The 17768-nt window shown below is 45.7% G+C and overlaps 2 protein-coding genes across 5 annotated transcripts in view; both read left to right on the forward strand.

Moving 5' to 3' along the window:
* IKBKE (inhibitor of nuclear factor kappa B kinase subunit epsilon) overlaps nt 1-5991 on the forward strand; it is a 50138-nt gene extending 44147 nt beyond the window's left edge. For 2 of the 4 annotated variants that reach the window (XR_008331148.1, XM_053393358.1), the window contains 2 exons: nt 4355-4399; nt 4984-5991. Coding sequence is in view for 2 of the 4 variants with exons in the window: in XM_053393358.1 (XP_053249333.1) it covers nt 4355-4361 (7 nt within the window). In the remaining 2 variants the exon portion in view is untranslated. The remainder of the gene's footprint in view (nt 1-4354; nt 4400-4983) is intronic. The other 2 variants (XR_008331149.1, XM_053393359.1) reach the window with 1 other exon arrangement.
* A 2799-nt stretch (nt 5992-8790) lies between these two features.
* RASSF5 (Ras association domain family member 5) overlaps nt 8791-17768 on the forward strand; it is a 100908-nt gene continuing 91930 nt past the window's right edge. The window contains exon 1 of the mRNA XM_053393377.1: nt 8791-9506. Within this exon, the coding sequence (XP_053249352.1) occupies nt 8831-9506 (676 nt within the window). The 5' untranslated portion in view covers nt 8791-8830. The remainder of the gene's footprint in view (nt 9507-17768) is intronic.

The following is a 17768-nucleotide window of genomic DNA, read 5'->3' on the forward strand; positions in this document are numbered from 1 at the left end:
AGTGTGACTAGCCCAAGGTCACCCAGCAGCTGCATGTGGAGGAGCGGAGACGTGAACCCAGTTCCCCAAATTACAAGTCTACCGCTCTTAACCACTACACCACACCACACTGGGTGTTCTGGGGATTGGGGGGGGGGCTTAGCATCCCTGGATCCTAAGCCAGCCCTGTTGACATCATCTGATGACATAGAACCCATCACTATGCCAGCTCAGAGCTGGTGCAGCAGTTTGTCTGGCTGACCACCCTGGCTGGCATGAAAAGCAGGGCTATATATACAGCAGTGTCCCTGCTGCTTCATGAAGCCCTGCCACTCCCCAGCTGGGGATTGGATGGCCACCTAAATTTCCTGACATCCCATTAATGTTTTTATTTTGATGGCTGTTTCTTGTGGTTAAAAGTTTTTTTAATTTTAATATTTGGGCCTTACTAGGGATTGTTACATATTTTAACATCGTCATGGGAATGGCTGCCTTGACTTTGTTCAGCTTTTGAAACAAAATGAACACATTGTAATGCTTACTACATTTGTTACTAATTACAAAGCCGGTGTATGTGTGTGTGCGTGTGTGTGCGTGGCATGGTGGTTGTCCCATTGGACAAGGACTACTAGGGAAACCCAGCTTCAAATCTCCACTCAGTTGTGAAGCCAACTTGGGCCAGCCACGATCTCTCAGCCTAACTTCACCTCACAGGTAGAATTAACCCTGAATGAGGATTTTGAAAGGAGGAGGAGGAAGAGGAACCATGCATGCAGCCTTGAACTTGGAAGGAAGAGGGGGTATAATGAAATAAATGAACACTACACCTCTGTCCACAACCATGTTTATGGAAAACCCCTAAATCAGTGGGGGACGGGACCTCTGACTTAGGAGCTGAATACAGGTCTGTCCCCAGACTGCACCCCATGTCTGTGCTGAAATGTGCCCTTGGAGTATGATAAGGCCTCTTGCTTGCCTTGCTTCAGGAGTGCTGTGTCTGTAGAAAATTCTGACTTTTGCATGGCTGGAATGTAGCCTATTATGGTACAAGAACAGCCACTGTTCCACCCACTTTCGTTTCAGCACCACCCAACATTGTCATGTGACCCGTGAAAGGTTTACCATAAGGTATTCAGACTGAAAGGTTTACCATAAGGTCTTCAGACTGAAAGAGGTTCACCACCCCAGACCTAGAGCTTTATTATTTCAACAAAATATTAAATTGTGATTTCCTTCCTCTTTGAAAGCACCACCATAGTTTTTTTTATTTCCTTCCTCTTTGGAAGCACCACCATGGTGAGCCAGTGCGGTGTAGTGGTTAAGAGCGGTGGACTCGTAATCTGGTGAACTGGGGTCGCGTCTCCGCTCCTCCACATGCAGCTGCTGGGTGACCTTGGGCCAGTCACACTTCTCTGAAGTCTCTCAGCCTCATTCACCTCACAGAGTGTTTGTTGTGGGGGAGGAAGGGAAAAGGAGATTGTTAGCCGCTTTCATACTCCTTAGGGTAGTGATAAAGCGGGATATCAAATCCAAACTCCTCTTCTTCTTCTTTTTACATAATGGCTGTGTTTTAGTATGTTTTTCTTTCTGTGCTAGTGTCAGCAAGTTTCTTTAGTGTGCCTTGTTATCTGCAAACATCCCTGGACTTAAAAGTTCAAGGCTTTAAACTCTGTATGAACAAGGCTCAAGAGAGGGCCAGTGTGATTGTATTGCACAAGACAGTTCCTCATAGTGCAGCATCTCTTAGAAAAGCCTGGTCTCTGGAAAAGTTCCCAATTTAGACTTCTCAAATCCACATCCACCAGTGTGTGACTCTATGCTTTCACGTACTGGAAAGGAACTTCTGGAGAGGGAACTTCCTCTGGGTTGAACAATGAGTTAAGTGAATTAGTGGGAAGCGGACAGCTGGGGAAATTCCTTAACTCTCATTTGAAATAGTGAAAGAAATTGAAAATAAAACTACTTTTCCTACCCATTTTCCCAGTTAAACCCAAATTTCACAGTGAAAATAATCAGCTGGCACTTAGGCCTGTAACAGGCAGAACATCACAAGAGACTCAAAACTGCATGAATTGGATCTGGATACAATTGGGTGATCCCCCCCCCCCCCCCGCTGAGAGTTCAGGTCAGTTTAGCAGCCACTTAGAGCTCTAACCCCTTGAGAATGTTGTCATATTCATGAGGGAGGATTACATTTAGATGTTCGCTTCAGTTAGGGCTTGGAAATCCGAAACTTTCTCCGGGCTCAGGTCTCACAATTATAGTGACGACAGTGGAATCTGCAACAAAATGTTGCAGTGCGGAGGCGTGCCCCCTGCTCAGAATTCCAGCTACTCCATTCCGTTCCTCCTCTCATCTGGTTTTATCTCCCCACTTCCAATTCCATGGCCATTGCACATACTTAATTCTCATTGGGTATTTTTAGAGTTTTCCTTCTTTATGAAGATTTTTTTTTGTCTCCCACGCCCCACCCCAGCCCACCCCGATGCCTGCTAATAACTCCTCTTCTGGGTGAGTGGTGCTATTTTGGCTACATAAATAACTGCACTCTTAACCTGAACAGCAGAAATACAGGGGAACGTATTTTATATTGAAATCAAGAGTATCACCCTTAACTTTACAGTTTACTGATCACACCCCCCCCCTCCCGGAGACAGTCCAGGAGTAAATGCTGTTCTACACTTCTGACCCAGGATATAGTATACAACAGGGATCAGCAAACTTTTTCATCAGGGGGCTGGTCCACTGTCTCTCAGACCTTGTGGGGGGCCAAATTATATTTTGAAGGGAGGAAAAGAACAACTTCCTATGTCCCACAAATAACCCAGAGATGCATTTTAAATAAAAGCACACATTCTACTTATGTAAAAACACATTGATTCCTGGACCATTCACGGGCCAGATTTAGAAGGAGATTGGGCCGGATCCAGCCCCTGGGCCTTAGTTTGCCTACCCTTGGTATACGACATCTTCCTGAAGGAAGAGTAGTCCTTCTGAATTTATGTTGCTTTGGGGAGGAAATAATGGCTGGATATGAATGACAGAAGCTCATATCTCTTAAAGTTAGGCTACAAATCCTATTGTAAAACACTGAAACACGAGTTAGAGCCTAGTGGCTACTGGTACTGTATACTGATAAATGCAAATTACTATATCTTGGATAAAATATATTCAATAAGTTCTATCACATTAGCCAGTTACAGACATCCTTTTCATAGAATGATGCCCAATGTTAGCCATATTCAGAGTAGCTCCATTGGCATCAATGCATTTAAGTAACTTACATTCATTTATTATTAAGTAATGCAGGCTCAATTATCTACTCTTGAGTAAGACTAACATTGGCTAACCCATAATCTTTTCTGACCTTCATTTAGGAACAGTGAGTTTATGGTTAGGGATAAAATATGACTCTTCCTTGATCCAAAGTCAACAAATTGCTACTCTCCCAATGGTGGCCCACAAGCATATTGTCAGATACTAACTTAAACATCTGTACATGGGTGCTAACAGGCCACACTTCCTCTGTTTTCCAGAGCAGCCATATAAATCAGATTTTCTCCCTCGGCTGTCAGAGCTAATAATCTGCTCTCAGCTGTGGTCTTCCCCCTATAGAATTGAGATCTAAAGGGCAAATTGCTAATTAAAGACAGATTGTATTGAATTTGTGACTCAGTGTGAAATGGCAAACATTCTTTCAAATGTGCCTGATGGATTAACTATTTTAAAGATATTCATGCCTTGCAGGGGGAAATATCCATCTGATTTGTCTTATGCTCCTCCTCTTAGACGAACATTTACTGTGTTAAGACTCCAAAATTTGTCCTTGTCTTGGGTCATTCATTCCCTTGAGACCAGTTACCTGTGATATAGGGGAAATGGAGAATTCATCTCGCTATTCCGTACTTTACCCAGTTTGTGTGAAAGGCAGGTCTAAGAGGTTAGATCCCATTCTGAGCTGACCTTTCCAACTCTTCTCAATGATAATATCCATCGTGCTGGGCTAGAAGTGTTCTGAAATGATAATGAGTGGCAAAAAATCAGACATAAGCTGGCTGTAAGTGTAAATGAAGCATCTAGTTAGACAATAAAATCAATGTACCCATCTGTCCTATGTGTGTTTAGTCAAAACTTAATGACCAATTTTGTTATTTAATTAATTTATGGGGTTGTCATTGTGGCAACCATGAGAGCAGTGGTGTTTTTGAGGACATCCCCATGTGCCTTCCAAGCCTTTAAGTTCCCCTGCCCCACTCATTGCCCCCTTCCTCACGAAGTGGCAAATGTGGTTCTTTCTCCCCCTCACTTGAAAAGTGTACAGAACACTGAATGAAGAAGCTGGAAGTGTGATGCTGTCTCCTACTTCCTCTTCCAGCTTGTGAAGGCTCAGCAGTCAACAGAAAGTGAAGCAAATGAGGAGGTAAGGAAGGAAAAGGCAGCTATTGGGGGAACACAGAAATGGGGGCGGGGGGAGGAGTGTCGTAGGAGTTGGGGAACAGGGAAAATGTAGTGCCGCAGAGAGAAAGAGAGAGAAACCATGTGCATGCTTGCACACCCAAGTCTGATCCAGCAAAACAAAGCCTCTAGAAATTGCCTATTTTCCCCATGGGTCCAATCACCAGCAAATCACATCTGTCTCCAGCTACTAAACTATAAAAATCATGGATCTGGTGCTTTCCAGTGCTGCTGTTGCACAAAAACATGGATCTGAGGCATGGACTCTTATGGATTGTCACCATTTCCCCCAAGACTTCCCTGAAAAACCACCATCAAATCATAGGCCACCTCTGTGCTTACTTATATGTTCTGTGATGTGTCAATATGATTCCTTTGTCATCATATGTAAAAGTCATGAAGATACATGAGGACCTGTGTCTTTGTAGCGCTGGCCAGCACCAGATCTGTGATTTCCCCCCACCCCACCTGCAATCTACTAATGTAAACCTTAATTTAATAATGGTTTTGGGGGAACCCTGTGTAAAATCATGCATTTGTATTTTACAGGATATCAGACTGTTCCCCAGATCCCATGGAAAAGCAAATAATCTCTCTGTGCATGTTTCTCTCTGCCTGTCTGGCAGGAGGTGTCCCAGGGGGAGAGATGATGGAAGCAGCCAGAAGGGAGCATCCTCTCAAAATTCCAAATGTACTCATTTGGCCCAACCCCAATCTATTTTGCGTCTCTTTAAACTTGCTTAAATGGTCTCAGTTGTATTGCTCCGCTATTCCTATGAAGTTTGCTTTTATTTCTACTTATGCTCGCCTCTTTTTTTGTATTTGATACATCTCTATGTCCTGCAGCTAATACATTGAAATTGTGCTCATCGTTTAGTTCTCACAGTAGCTGAAAACATGAACACAATGTAAAGTGCAACCTCTGGGACCCAAATATATATGTTTTAAACCTTTTCTTTAAAACAATCATATTTATTGCAGGACCCAACAATGGTGATTTGAGTATCTGCTGTTTGTTCAGAGAGTGCCTTACTGGAGGAAACTCCTTCAACATGGTTCTAATCTAATGGTTCTTCCTTTCCCTCTGGCAAACTCTACAGAAGCACAATGCATGACTAGAGAAGGAAGAGACGCCAATAAAGCAGAGTATATATTCCTCATTTTGACACTATTTCATTTAATTGCTAGCCTACAGAATTAAATGAATACTTGCGCTGTACTATGTCGTATCTATGACCATAGGATCTCCCTGCACTGGGCTTGAATTGTTCCCCTAAGATGCTCTCAACAAGTAAACATAAGAACGTAAGAAGAGCCTGCTGGATCAGGCCAATGGCCCATCTAGTCCAGCATCCTGTTCTCATAGGGGCCAGCCAGATGCCTGTGGAAAACCCACAAGTGGCCCCCAAGCACAACAGCACTCTTCCCTCCTGTGGTTTCCAGAAACAAATATTCAGAAGCATTAAGGAGGCAGAGCATAGCCATCATAGCTAGTAGTCATCGATAGCCTGGTCTGCTGTGAATTTGTCTAACTCTCTTTTAAAGCCATCCAAGTTGGTGGCCGATGGCAGAAAGTGAGGAGGAATTAAAGAACCTTTTATTGAGGGTGAAAGAGGAGAGCGCAAAATATGGTCTGAAGCTCAACATCAAAAAAACGAAGATCATGGCCACTGGTCCCATCACCTCCTGGCAAATAGAAGGGGGAGAAATGGAGGCAGTGAGAGTTTTTACTTTCTTGGGCTCCATGATCACTGCAGATGGTGACAGCAGGCACGAAATTAAAAGATGCCTGCTTCTTGGGAGAAAAGCAATGACAAACCTAGACAGCATCTTAAAAAGCAGAGACATCGCCTTACCAACAAAGGTCCGTATAGTTAAAGCCATGGTTTTCCCAGTAGTGATGTATGGAAGTGAGAGCTGGACCATAAAGAAGGCTGATCGCCGAAGAATTGATGCTTTTGAATTATGGTGCTGGAGGAGACTCTTGAGAGTCCCATGGACTGCAAGAAGATCAAAGCCTGGTGTGCTCTGGTCCAGGGGGTCAGAAAGAGTCGGACCCGACTAAACGACTAAACAACAACAACAAGTTGGTGGCCATTACTGCCTCCTTTGGGAACGAGTTTCATAGTTGAGCTGTGCTGTCTGAAAAAGTGCTTTCTTTTATCTGTCCTGAATCTTCCAACATTCAATTTCTTTGGATATCTACAAGTTCTAGTGTTATGAGAGAGGGCCTTCTCGGTAGTGGCGCCTGCCCTGTGGATTGCCCTCCCATCAGATGTCAAGGAAATAAACAACTATCTGACTTTTAGAAGACATCTGAAGGCAGCCCTGTTCAGGGAAGATTTTGATGTTTGAAGTTTTATTCTGTTTCTAGTCCTCTGTTGGGAGCCATCCAGAGTGGCTGGGGAAACCCAGCCAGGTAGGCAGGGTATAAATGATAAAATTATTATTATTATTACTTTCTCCACGCAGTGCAGAATTTTATAAATTTCTATCATGTTACCCCTTACCTTTTCTCTAAACTAAAAACTCCCAAACCTTTCTTCATAGGTCATGTTTGATCCCTTATTGACTGTTTTATATGTACAAATTGTATATGATGTGACCCTACTCATTCTTTGGGAATTCTGTATCCATGACTATTCATGGAGGGCCTGTTGTGTATTGGGGGAGCAGAGAGGAAATGCAATTGTTGTTGCAAGTAATACTGACATGTGGCATTATTGGAGGTGGGGGGTCAAGGTTGTGCAGTGAGAGGTTACTGAGTGGGGTGTGTCCAGAACTGTTGGTTCTGTTTCCCTGAGAGTAGGGAGCATTCTAAGTGTGGTTGCTGTCACTCTCATTTTGTGATACAGTATCTACTTTCCTCTGCATACTTTCACTTTTGGGTGGAAAGGCAGATCCAGCATGTTAGCTCTAAGAGGCAGATTCTTTATCTTGGAATTTCCCTGAAAGGGCTCGCTTAAATCCGCAAAATTAGCTGAGCCCAGTAAGCAATTAGGTCTGGATAAAGTTTACATGATCCAAAGGCAGCACAAGCTAGAGTTAGTAAGAGAATGTCTATCCTGGCTTGGCTGATTAAGCCAAACTTGCCTGCTAGTGCTGTTAGAACACAAATGCAAACAGTCAAAAGGATCAGTGGTAGCAGGGTCACCTCCAGTGTGGTTGGGACCAGGGGCTGCTGTTTTAATTTCCCACAATGCCCTGGGTGTAACATCCCTCCAGGGCATTGTGGGAAATTTAAAATGGTAGCTCCCTGATGCAGTTTCCAAAGAGGGTCCAGGGCAGGTGTCAGGAGTGGCCTGTGTGTAGGTGCTAACTGCTGCCCATGCTGGGGTTGGTTACCTTGGGAAAGCCTATCAGCACCACAATGTTCAGCGCTGTGCCTCTGACCAATTTCTGGAAGATGTGGGCACCTGCTTACACTTCTGTGGAGCAAGCAGCACATCCTGCGAAGGGAGACCCTGATCTGGAAGTGAATAAGCAGGTTCACTAGGCATGAAGGTGAAAGGGTCTGAGCGCAACTATGCCTGGCTCCTCCATAATGCATTTTCTGCCACCTGGGCTAGAATTGCGTAAGACAAGTGTCCCTTGACGTCTCTGTCCTGAAATGCCCTCCACACTCCTTGCAGAGCCTGTGCCTTTCAGGAGAATGGGAGCTAAGCTTACTTTCCAAAGGGAGACAGGATGGGGCTCAGAATTTCTGAGAACTCATAGCCTCACCAGTTCCAGTGATGACTGCTGCCCACCAGGACTGGACGGGTGGAAGGCAGGAAGATCTACAATGACAGGCAGAGCCACCCACTGGCTGTAACTGAGAGGGCTGGCAGGTGGGGGTGGACTCAGACTGGTGGGGCAATGCCCTATTCGCCCTAACGGACCAGCTTCCAGTGCGCTCCGGAAAGCTTCCCTTGTTACCGCAGACGGCAAGGGTGTGTGTGTGTGAAAGCACTCTGCACATGCACAGAGGCGATCTTGTTTTATTACTGCTATTTTACACATCCGCAGAAAACGGGCGCTGCCGTTCTGTACGAAGAAGAGTTCCTTGCTCTTCTAGGGTTTTAAAACAACTGAGCGCGTCTTTTTCTCGGGCGGCCAGCTCCCTTCTTTCCCTTGCCGCGGGCTCTAGCTGTGATCCGCTCTCCTTCCCACGCAGCTGGCGAGGATTTCGAGGTGAGCGCCGGACTGCGCGGCGGCGGCGGCGGCGCAAAGGGCGTGTGCAGCCGGAGGAGCCCAGCTGAGAGCCGCGGCTGGAGACAGGCCGCCCGCCCTCTGCCTGCCGCTCGCTCCACCCTCTCCGCCGCCTCTGCAGGTCCCTCTTAAGAGCGCCTGCGCTGCCGGCCACCCTCCGGCAGGTCGGAGCTGCTTGGGCCGCCCGCCCGCCCGCCTGCTCGCCATGGCCATGGCTTCCCCGGCCATCGGGCAGTACCCTTACCCGCTGCTGCTGGAGAAGGAGCAGCAGCGCTTCCTGCAGAGCCTCAGCGCCAACGAGAGGAAGAAGATCCTCAAGCGCTCCGCTGCCAATGACCTGAAGCCGCTGCCGCAGCCCCGGCGCAGGAACCCTCCGGAGCCCGCGCAGCAGCAGCAGCAGCAGCCCCACGCCCAGGGGGGCAGCATGGCGCAGTGGGGCGACGACGGGAAGGCTGCGCCCCAGCGCGACGCGACGTGCGCCCCCGCCGCCGTCTGGAGGCAGCACCTCGGGAGAGCCGCCGGCCCCGAGGCGCAGCCCAGGACCGACGCGTTCCTCGACGGCGTCCCGCTCGCCCCGCCGGACGACGGGCCGACGCTCGGGGCTCCCGCCACCCCCCGCCAGGCCCCGGCGTCTCCGGGCACGGCGGCCAAGCCGGCCCGCTCGGGGCTGCCGCACCACCCGCAGCACCACCACCGGCTGCGCCTGAGGTCCGCGGCGCCGCGGCTGCTGCCCGACGTGCGCACCATCTTCGAGCAGCCGCGGGACCCCCGCGTGCGGGAGGAGAAGGGCGAAGGGCACCGCTTCGAAGCCGTCGCGCTCTGGAGGGGCTGGTGCGACCTGTGCGGGGAGGCCGTGCAGCAGCGGGCGCTGCGCTGCGCGAGTAAGTGGCTCGGCTTTGCACGTCGAAGGACTCCCTCCCCTCCCTCTCCCCGTAGACAGGGCAGCCTTACGCTTTAGACAAGCCGGCGGAGGCGAGGGAAAGGCTCGCTGGTGGGGATCTGCTCCCTCCTGACCTGAAGATGACCCCCTAATATCCCCCTTGTATGTGATAAGAGGCAGTGCAGGTAGCTGATCCTCCAGTCCTACCTAAAACGAAGGCACCCCCCTTTCCCCCCTGTCCCAGGGTAGCTTCTCCTTGCCCCACCTTTGCAAGGGTCCCATCCTTCGTGGCGGGCAAGCAGATCACCTCTGCTGGCCCAGCCTGTTCCGATTTGTACACAGTCGATTCTCCCCTAATCCCTCCTGAATTGTTACTGCCTCTTTAAGAGCAAAGGGACTCTCCAGCCTCCTCTCCCCCGTCCCACCCCGTCACCCGGGGTCGCCTCTTTGCAGGTGAGTGACCGCTGATTCTCTGCGTACATAGCGCAAAACAGCTGTTGCAAATCCCCTCCTCCACCATGGCCGGCCAAGGAACCTCCTTTTGTAGGACACTGGAGATATTCGTGCCTTTAAAAAGACATTGATAATTTATTGTCCCGAGGTAGATAATAAACGTTGTAACCTTGTTGGATCCGATCTGCATTCCTATCAAAGCACTTAGGAGTCCTGGAGGAGAGAGCGCAGCTTTATGGGAAGTCTGGCGCAGGCACTGATTTATGTTCAAGACCTGAGTGCTAGAGCCCTTTTAAAAATTTCATGAGGTGTGTTGGACTATTTGCTGGCTTCTATTTGAGCTCCCGCTATGAGAATTTCAACCCTCTTTGATCCTAATTAGCGAATTGGCTTACACATCCTTTGAGTATTCCATTCTGAAACTGCAGCACATCAATCAATTAATAAGTCTATGCAGATGTGTTTTGCAAGCCCTCTTATCATCTGCACGTTGTTCATCTAAAATGCTTAATCTTGTCAACTTCGTGTTCACCATTCAGTCTCCTATTGGGATATTCCTATGTAAACACACCAACGGGATCGATCTGAACATTGGATGTACGGACTTTAGATAGGTTACTAGCTGTTCAGATGAGTGTCAGCTGTGTTCCCTTCCAAGGTGCTTATTTGTTAGGGAGGAGAAATTACATTTTACTTCGCTGTTCCGCCTCTTAAACCTTCAAGTGGTTCCCTTCCTTGCTCTCTGACTTGTGTGATCATTTACTAACCTGTTCCACTGCTGCTGTTTACCACGCTGTTGCCAGCCTTTTCCATAGGAGCCTATCAGTAAATCACTTGATGATAGTTGGGTGTTCTGTGCATGACTTGTATATGATTTGGTTAGAACTGTTGTGCTTTTTGATGTTGTCTCTCCTTTGCAGAGTTATGACTTGTATGCCATTAGATTTTGCCACTGGAAGTTTTACATGGCAATTCTGTTTTTAATTTGAATGTGGAGTTTTATTTCAAAACGGGAATCTTCGAAACTTGGAGTCTGTTGATTGCTTTGGCAGGAATTACATGCAAAATCTTAAAAGCTATCTAGTGCAGCCAGTTACATGCTAGCAAACAAAGACAGTTAAGTACTAAATAGCTGTTGCATGCTGCCAGCTATAAAATACCATTACTTGTCAGCTGGTACAAGTATGAAACACTGTTCAACATTGAATTAAAATATCAGTCAAATGTGAATAAATTAAAAGGCCTGTGCATTCATAGCTAGTACTACAAATCAGGTAGGCAAATGCCAGGATAGACAGAACAGGGTCTGCCTTTTATTTTTTAATCCCCCCCCCCTAACCTCATTGGGGGCTCTTCCGATCACCTGCTTGTTGAGCATTTGTCCTGATTTATTTTATTTGAAAATGTATTCTTGGCTCTTTCATAAAATAACAAGGACATGTGTCAGAAATTGGCTATTTCACAAGCATTAACTCTAATTTGTTTTTTTGGAGGGGGCAGGGTAAATGACGTTGCATCAAAGCAAATGTTACCATACACTTTCTAATGCATTTTCTTGTCACTTCCCTTATCACAAAAGTCCAATCTTTCGGGGAAGTGTGTTGTGTAAGACATGACAATCGACTACAATGACACAACCTGAATTTGCTGGTGTATGATTTGAATATGATTGGGCTTGTGCCTCCTGGCCCCATCTCCAGCCTCCATATGTTCATGTGTATCGTTTATACAGAGGCTGCATGTCTACACCTGAATGCACAGAGGGTCATGTGATCCAGGGCTCTGAAAAATGAGGGAGGGGCTCCATGCAAACACTGCACTTGCACGTGAGGAGGTTGGAAGCAGGGCTAGCAGGCAGGACCCCAGTAAGCCCCTTCAAGATGCCTAGAACCAGGGGTGCCAACTTGAAAAAAATATTGGGGGCACCAGGTAAGCCCCACCCCACACAATCAATCACATGACATGGTACACACACACACACACACACACAATTTGAATGGCAATGCCCATTAACTTTGTGGGGGCTCTTCAAATATTTTACTGGGGAAGCCAAAGGGACCTCGGCCCCTGAGAGTTGGTTCCTATGCCTGGAATGAATAAACGGGCTCATGATATGCATGCGAAGACTGGAGCAGCGTAAGAGATACCTAGGTTGCTTCACAGCTGTATCCCTTGCCTGTCCCAGACTTATCTGAAATACATTTTTAATTGGATGGGGCATCTAGTGATTTGAAATAGGTTTGTTCAGATGTGATGTGTTTCACTTGCAAATCATGCCAAAGCACCCAGTATTGCGGCAGTGGCCTCTGCACATTTTATAAGCCATTCCTTATTTGTTATGATGGCTGGATGAGCATGTGAACATTTTCCTGCGAGCAGTGCTGCTCCTGGCTGAGACCTCTTCTATGGCTAATACACGTTTCCTGTTTTAGTGCTGAATTTTCACTTGTCTTAGAGGTAGCTACTGACTTTACTCCACCAAGTAGTTGAAAATGAAGGCTGAAATTCTGTACACGCTTACCTTGGAGCAAGTCCTTTTGCATTTAATGATACTTTCTTCTGAGTACACATACAGGAGGTTGCACTGTGAATAGTGCCTAAAAGTGAAACGTGTTGCTTTCTTAAATGGCTAATAGAGTGATGTATGTTGTCTGGCTGACTGTACTTCCTAGTTGTGTTCATGCTGTAATTCGGTCTGTGTGCATTTGCGTTGTGGTTTATTCTTTTTCCTGTGTGTGTGAAAAGTTGAATAAAAAGCACTGGCAATGCTGATCCACTTCAGGCATTTCAGTTCCCGGTAGCTGAGCCACAAGAGCAGACGTGGGAGACCTTTTGTCTATGGAAGGTGGGGTCTTTCCTGCAGTAGCATCTCCATGATGGAGTCCCCTCGCTGGGGAAATCTGTCAACTTTCCCTCCCTTTGTGCTTTCAGACACACTTGGAATACTTTTTTATTTTATTTAGAAAGATGAATTATTCAGGAAGGATGATTTGGGGGTTTTTTTCCCCATCTTTGGATGCTGGCTAGCTTTCATTAATCCTAAATGACACCCATTAAGAGTGGCCTAAAAGATAACACTTTCCCAGAAAAGCAATCAGCAGAGATAGATAGGTCGGATTAAAGTCTTTTATGTTCCAAGTTTAAACAAATTAAATTGGGTATGTGGTACAGGTGAGTTTAACAAGATTTTCCTGTTGTTTTTTAAAAAGAAGATATAAGATGCATTTTCTTGTTTGCCCTGGCAGAAGTTCTGATTGTCATAATTGTCATAATAACTTTAGCATATTTACGGGGTGTGTAAGGGGTGGGATAGGCGCCATTTTCCTGGCACCCCTGCAGAAATGGGGCAACTCTCTGCCAACCCTGGGGCTGGTGTGGTTAGCTTCCTCTCCTGGCTGCCCTGGGCTTCTTTGGAAAGAAGGGCAGGATATAAATCAAATAAATAATAATTGTTGATGGGAGGGAAAAGAAGAAAAACCTGTGTCCACACCCCCCTCCTGTTCTGCCCACAGCAAAACAGCAGGGCAGTGGATTTGCCCATGTATGAAGTGCCGTATTTTTCGCTCTATAAGACACACCAGACCACAAGACGCACCTAGTTTTGGGAGGAGGAAAACAAGAAACAAAATATTCTGAATCTCAGAAGCCAGAACAGCAAGAGGGATCGCTGCGCAGTGAAAGCAGCAATCCCTCTTGCTGTTCTGGCTTCTGTGATAGCTGCACAGCCTGCATTCGCTCCATAAGACGCACACACATTTCCACTTACTTTTTAGGAGGGGAAAAGTGAGTCTTATAGAGCAAAAATACGGTATTTTGGATTCCTCTTCTAAGTAAGACTTTCAACACACCTATCGGAGAGGGCATTATTTTCCTTGCGTTAAGCATGTTTGTGTGTATGGTCAGCACATTGCTAGTGGTTTTCAGCTGAGAGTGTGTGTTTTGCCTAAATCTGTCCCATAAACTGACTTGGGATTTGAACTAGGAGCTCTCAGCTCCTGGTCTCCTAATCATTAATCTGCACTTAGCAGCCGTTACATCTCAGTGCAGCAGAGGAGGGAAGAGAAGGGATACAGGGCTACTCCACTGGCACAGCTGAGAGAATAGAAACTTTTGTCAGTTTCTCCTCCTCAAACTTTCCCACTGCAGCTGGCTATTAGAAGAACTTGTAGCAGTGGTTGCTCATTTCTTCCTCCTCCCTCTCAATCCATTTTCCTTTTGTGTTGCCACTTTTAGTGGGTAGGGACTGCTTGTTTGTTGTGACTATGATCTTGCACTCTTGTTGCTAGTGCTAAATTTAAATTGATCACATCTCAATACAGGATTCCACTGTGCATTTCATAATTGTCTTGGACTACCCTACATTCCTGCATTTGACGATGTGTTTGTGTGTTTCCTGCTTGATCTTCCAGATCCAGTGCAGTCATTTTTATTGTTTTCTGTTTAAGGGAGCCCATTGCTGCTAATGTAGTCTTAAATGGATTATAATCGAACCATTATTTTCAGCAAGCATAGTCTTTAATACTTCTTTTGGTTTGATCCAACATTTGCTAACATTTGAAAGCTTATCTCTGCAGTTGCTAAATAACATCCCCCCATGAGGATTAATCTAATTAATCCAACTTTCTCCGCTTTCTGGACATAACTATAATCTTCTTGGGGGACTCTGCTTTATTAGAAGTGTTTTTAGAGTTAAGGGTGGCTCTTAGAAATTAAGAGTATACCTTCTTGCTGTATTAGGCAAGACTAAACCCATCTTTCCAGCGTCATCTTCATGCCCAGAACTGGGTGTGGTGTTTAAATTGTTAGCATGTCATAGATTTATAGAGTAGGATGTGAAAGGATATGTTTCTGTTTCCTGTTCTTTCTAAAATTCCTTAGGCTTGCCTGCCTTTCTAATACTGCAGTGCCTTGAATTGTATTTCCATGCACCTAATCACAGTCACTACAAGAACTATTTGTTGAAGAGTAACTGCTGGTTTATAGACTTGGTTTGCATTTAATACTCCACGCCATGGCTAAGCATGAATGTGGCAGCATGTGTGTATTCACAGTGAAAACCACAGCTGCCTTGCTACTCAGAACTAAGCCATGGTTTGGCTTAGACTTGTGCTAAGACTGTTGTTCTTGACTTACCATTTATGGTTGGTCTGGAGCTGCCAAACCACAGGGCTGGGTTTGGTGATAATGCAGAACAGCCAAACCATGGCTTGATAGCACTGCTGGAGCAGCACTGAGTGAGGAGAGAAGCAGCCACATTTCTTTCCTGTGAATTATCCAGGATATCATCATGCTTAGCTATGGTTTGTCTTATCTTTAGCTTAGTATGAACTGGACCATGATCTCTGTGTGAGTGGAGAAACGAGTATGTTAGAAACATAATCCCATTAATTTGCCTTAAGTATTTCTCTCTGTGTGGGGTTGCAATCTTTAATCAATTCACTGGGGTCATGAGGTGCACAGAATCATAGAGTTGGAAGGGCCTCTGAGGATCATCTAGTTACGTTCTAGTCCAACCCAAATACGCAGCTGTCCCATATGGGGATCGAACTTGCAACCTTCTCGTTCTCAGCACCATGCTCTAACCAACGGAGCTATCCATGACTGACATGTTTTTTAAAAAACAAAAGCTAAGAGAACAGGAGCACTGTTGGCTTTGGGACAAGTACATGTGTACCCAGCCTGTTGGTGACCCTGCTCAAGTGCAGCACTAATCTCCAGTTTAGCATCTAAATGAGCCATTTGAGTGCTGCTGTGGTGGCTGCATGGGTGCACCATTTTATTCATTGCTGAGATGGATTTGATGAAAAAAGATGTGTCAAAATGCTTTCCCCCTTTCAGCTTGTATCCTAAGCTTAAGCAGACAGGTTTATCCTGCGTTGCAAGCTATTGTGGTTCTCTCTGTCTGGGTATGAAGGGAGCTGATGCATCTCTTGGAAGCCATAGGCAAGAAACCACAACACACACACATTATAAGTGGACCTGAGAATTTCATCCACACGTGATCAGAGACTTGGTGACGGTCATCTCTGAGTTTAGGATTCCAGCAAAACATGCAGTCAGACTATCGCTGTTGCCCACTAGGAAGATGTATAGCTATTTTTTTTAAAAAAAAAATCATTGAGGCAGCCTGCCAGCTTGGATGTTGCTGCTTAATAAGCTCTGCAGTCCAACATTTTGGCAAGGCATAGAGCTGGCACAAGCCTCAGAGCATCTCTTCTTCTAGCCTGACAGCGTTGCAGTTTGTTTCCCTGTGTGGCGGGAGAGCTTTCCTGCTCCTGTAGCCAAGTGTTCGTGTGCTGACCCCTCTTCGCTGCCATCCTGATTTCACATTTTGGCTTTCCCTCCAATTTCAATCTCCATTTTAGTATTTCTCTCTGCGATGTACGCAGACACAGAAGAGTGACTGTGGCTCAAATCTGTTCTTTCAGAGCCATTTGAAAATGAAGGGTGATTGGAAGAGACAGTAGACACCGTATGGTCCTGCTGCATCATATTAATGCTGCAACATTATGCACAGCTCTGTGATTTTGTTGCAACAATATGTCACAGTTGGTCAGTTTTTTCCCATTGAATTTTTTGTGCAGATGGAATGTTCACAACAGCATGAATTCCACCCCATCTTTCCAGCTCTGGCCCTTTCTGGACTTGGATACCCTGGCCACAATAATCCATTCTCTAAACCTACTGTTTAGACTCTTGGGGCTGCCCCTTGAAGACAGTCCAGCCACGGCAGCTGGTTCAGAAAGTGGCTGTGAGAGTTCTGAGCAGTGTAGCAATGTGGATTCATATAACACCAACTCTCCGGGAGCATCTTTCTCCATATGTGCCAATTGAATACCTGAATTGGGCCGAGGAGGTTCTTCTCTCCTGTCAAGGACAGAGTCTCCTCTGTGGGGCTACCCTGGCTGTGGAACTCCTTCTCCTTAGAGGTACACTTGTCTCTCTCACCCATAGAACTGAATGGTCCCAGAGCCTTTCTAGCTTTCTTTCATGAGTTCCCCTTAACCATTAACCATGGTTAATGATTGCCAGGTTTCAACCTTAACAAGAAATTGCAATTGCTGAAAAAGAAACCAGCTGTCTTATAAACCTGGTGCAAAAGTTTTTCGGAATTCCAGCTGAGTTTTTGAGTTATGTATATACAAATATACATTTATAGTCTCTTTATAGTGAGCAGTGTGGTATCCGCAGCAGAATGTGTATGTATTGTCAGTAATTGCTTTTTCTTATCAATTGCATGCAGAAACATATTTACATAGACAAATTCCATATCCTGGATATATAAGCACTGATGAAAGTCTGTATCCGAAGCCGGGGAAGATTTAGTGCCAAACATCTTAACTAATTATTCTAAGTAATTCTCTAAATTGTTAGATTGTGCTCTCTTTTTAACAGAAGAAAAGCAGCAGCAAGTGCAGACTCTGAAAGGGGTTTTTTGCTTGGTGGTTTTTGGGTATTTTTAATGGGAACTAAAACGGTTCTCTTTAAATCTGCACATCATAACAAAAAATCCCTTCTTGATGCCATTCTTCATTCAGCAGACACTCCCTTTCCAAAAGAATGGTGTTGGGCAGATTCCTCTTTTGCTTTTTGTGCTACAATTAAACCTGGGTGTGTACTGATCAGAGAGAACTCATGTCAAAAGTGCAAATGCATGGTTTCCTTTCGACTTTTTGCTTTCTGTAGGCTTTGGGGGAACAAGCCTATTTCAACAACTCCTTCAGATACAGTGGTACCTCGGGTTAAGAACTTTATTCGTTCTGGAGGTCTGTTCTTAACCTGAAACTGTTCTTAACCTGAAGCACCAATT

The sequence above is a fragment of the Podarcis raffonei genome, chromosome 6 (assembly GCF_027172205.1).
Source record: "Podarcis raffonei isolate rPodRaf1 chromosome 6, rPodRaf1.pri, whole genome shotgun sequence".
Classification (NCBI taxonomy): domain Eukaryota; kingdom Metazoa; phylum Chordata; class Lepidosauria; order Squamata; family Lacertidae; genus Podarcis; species Podarcis raffonei.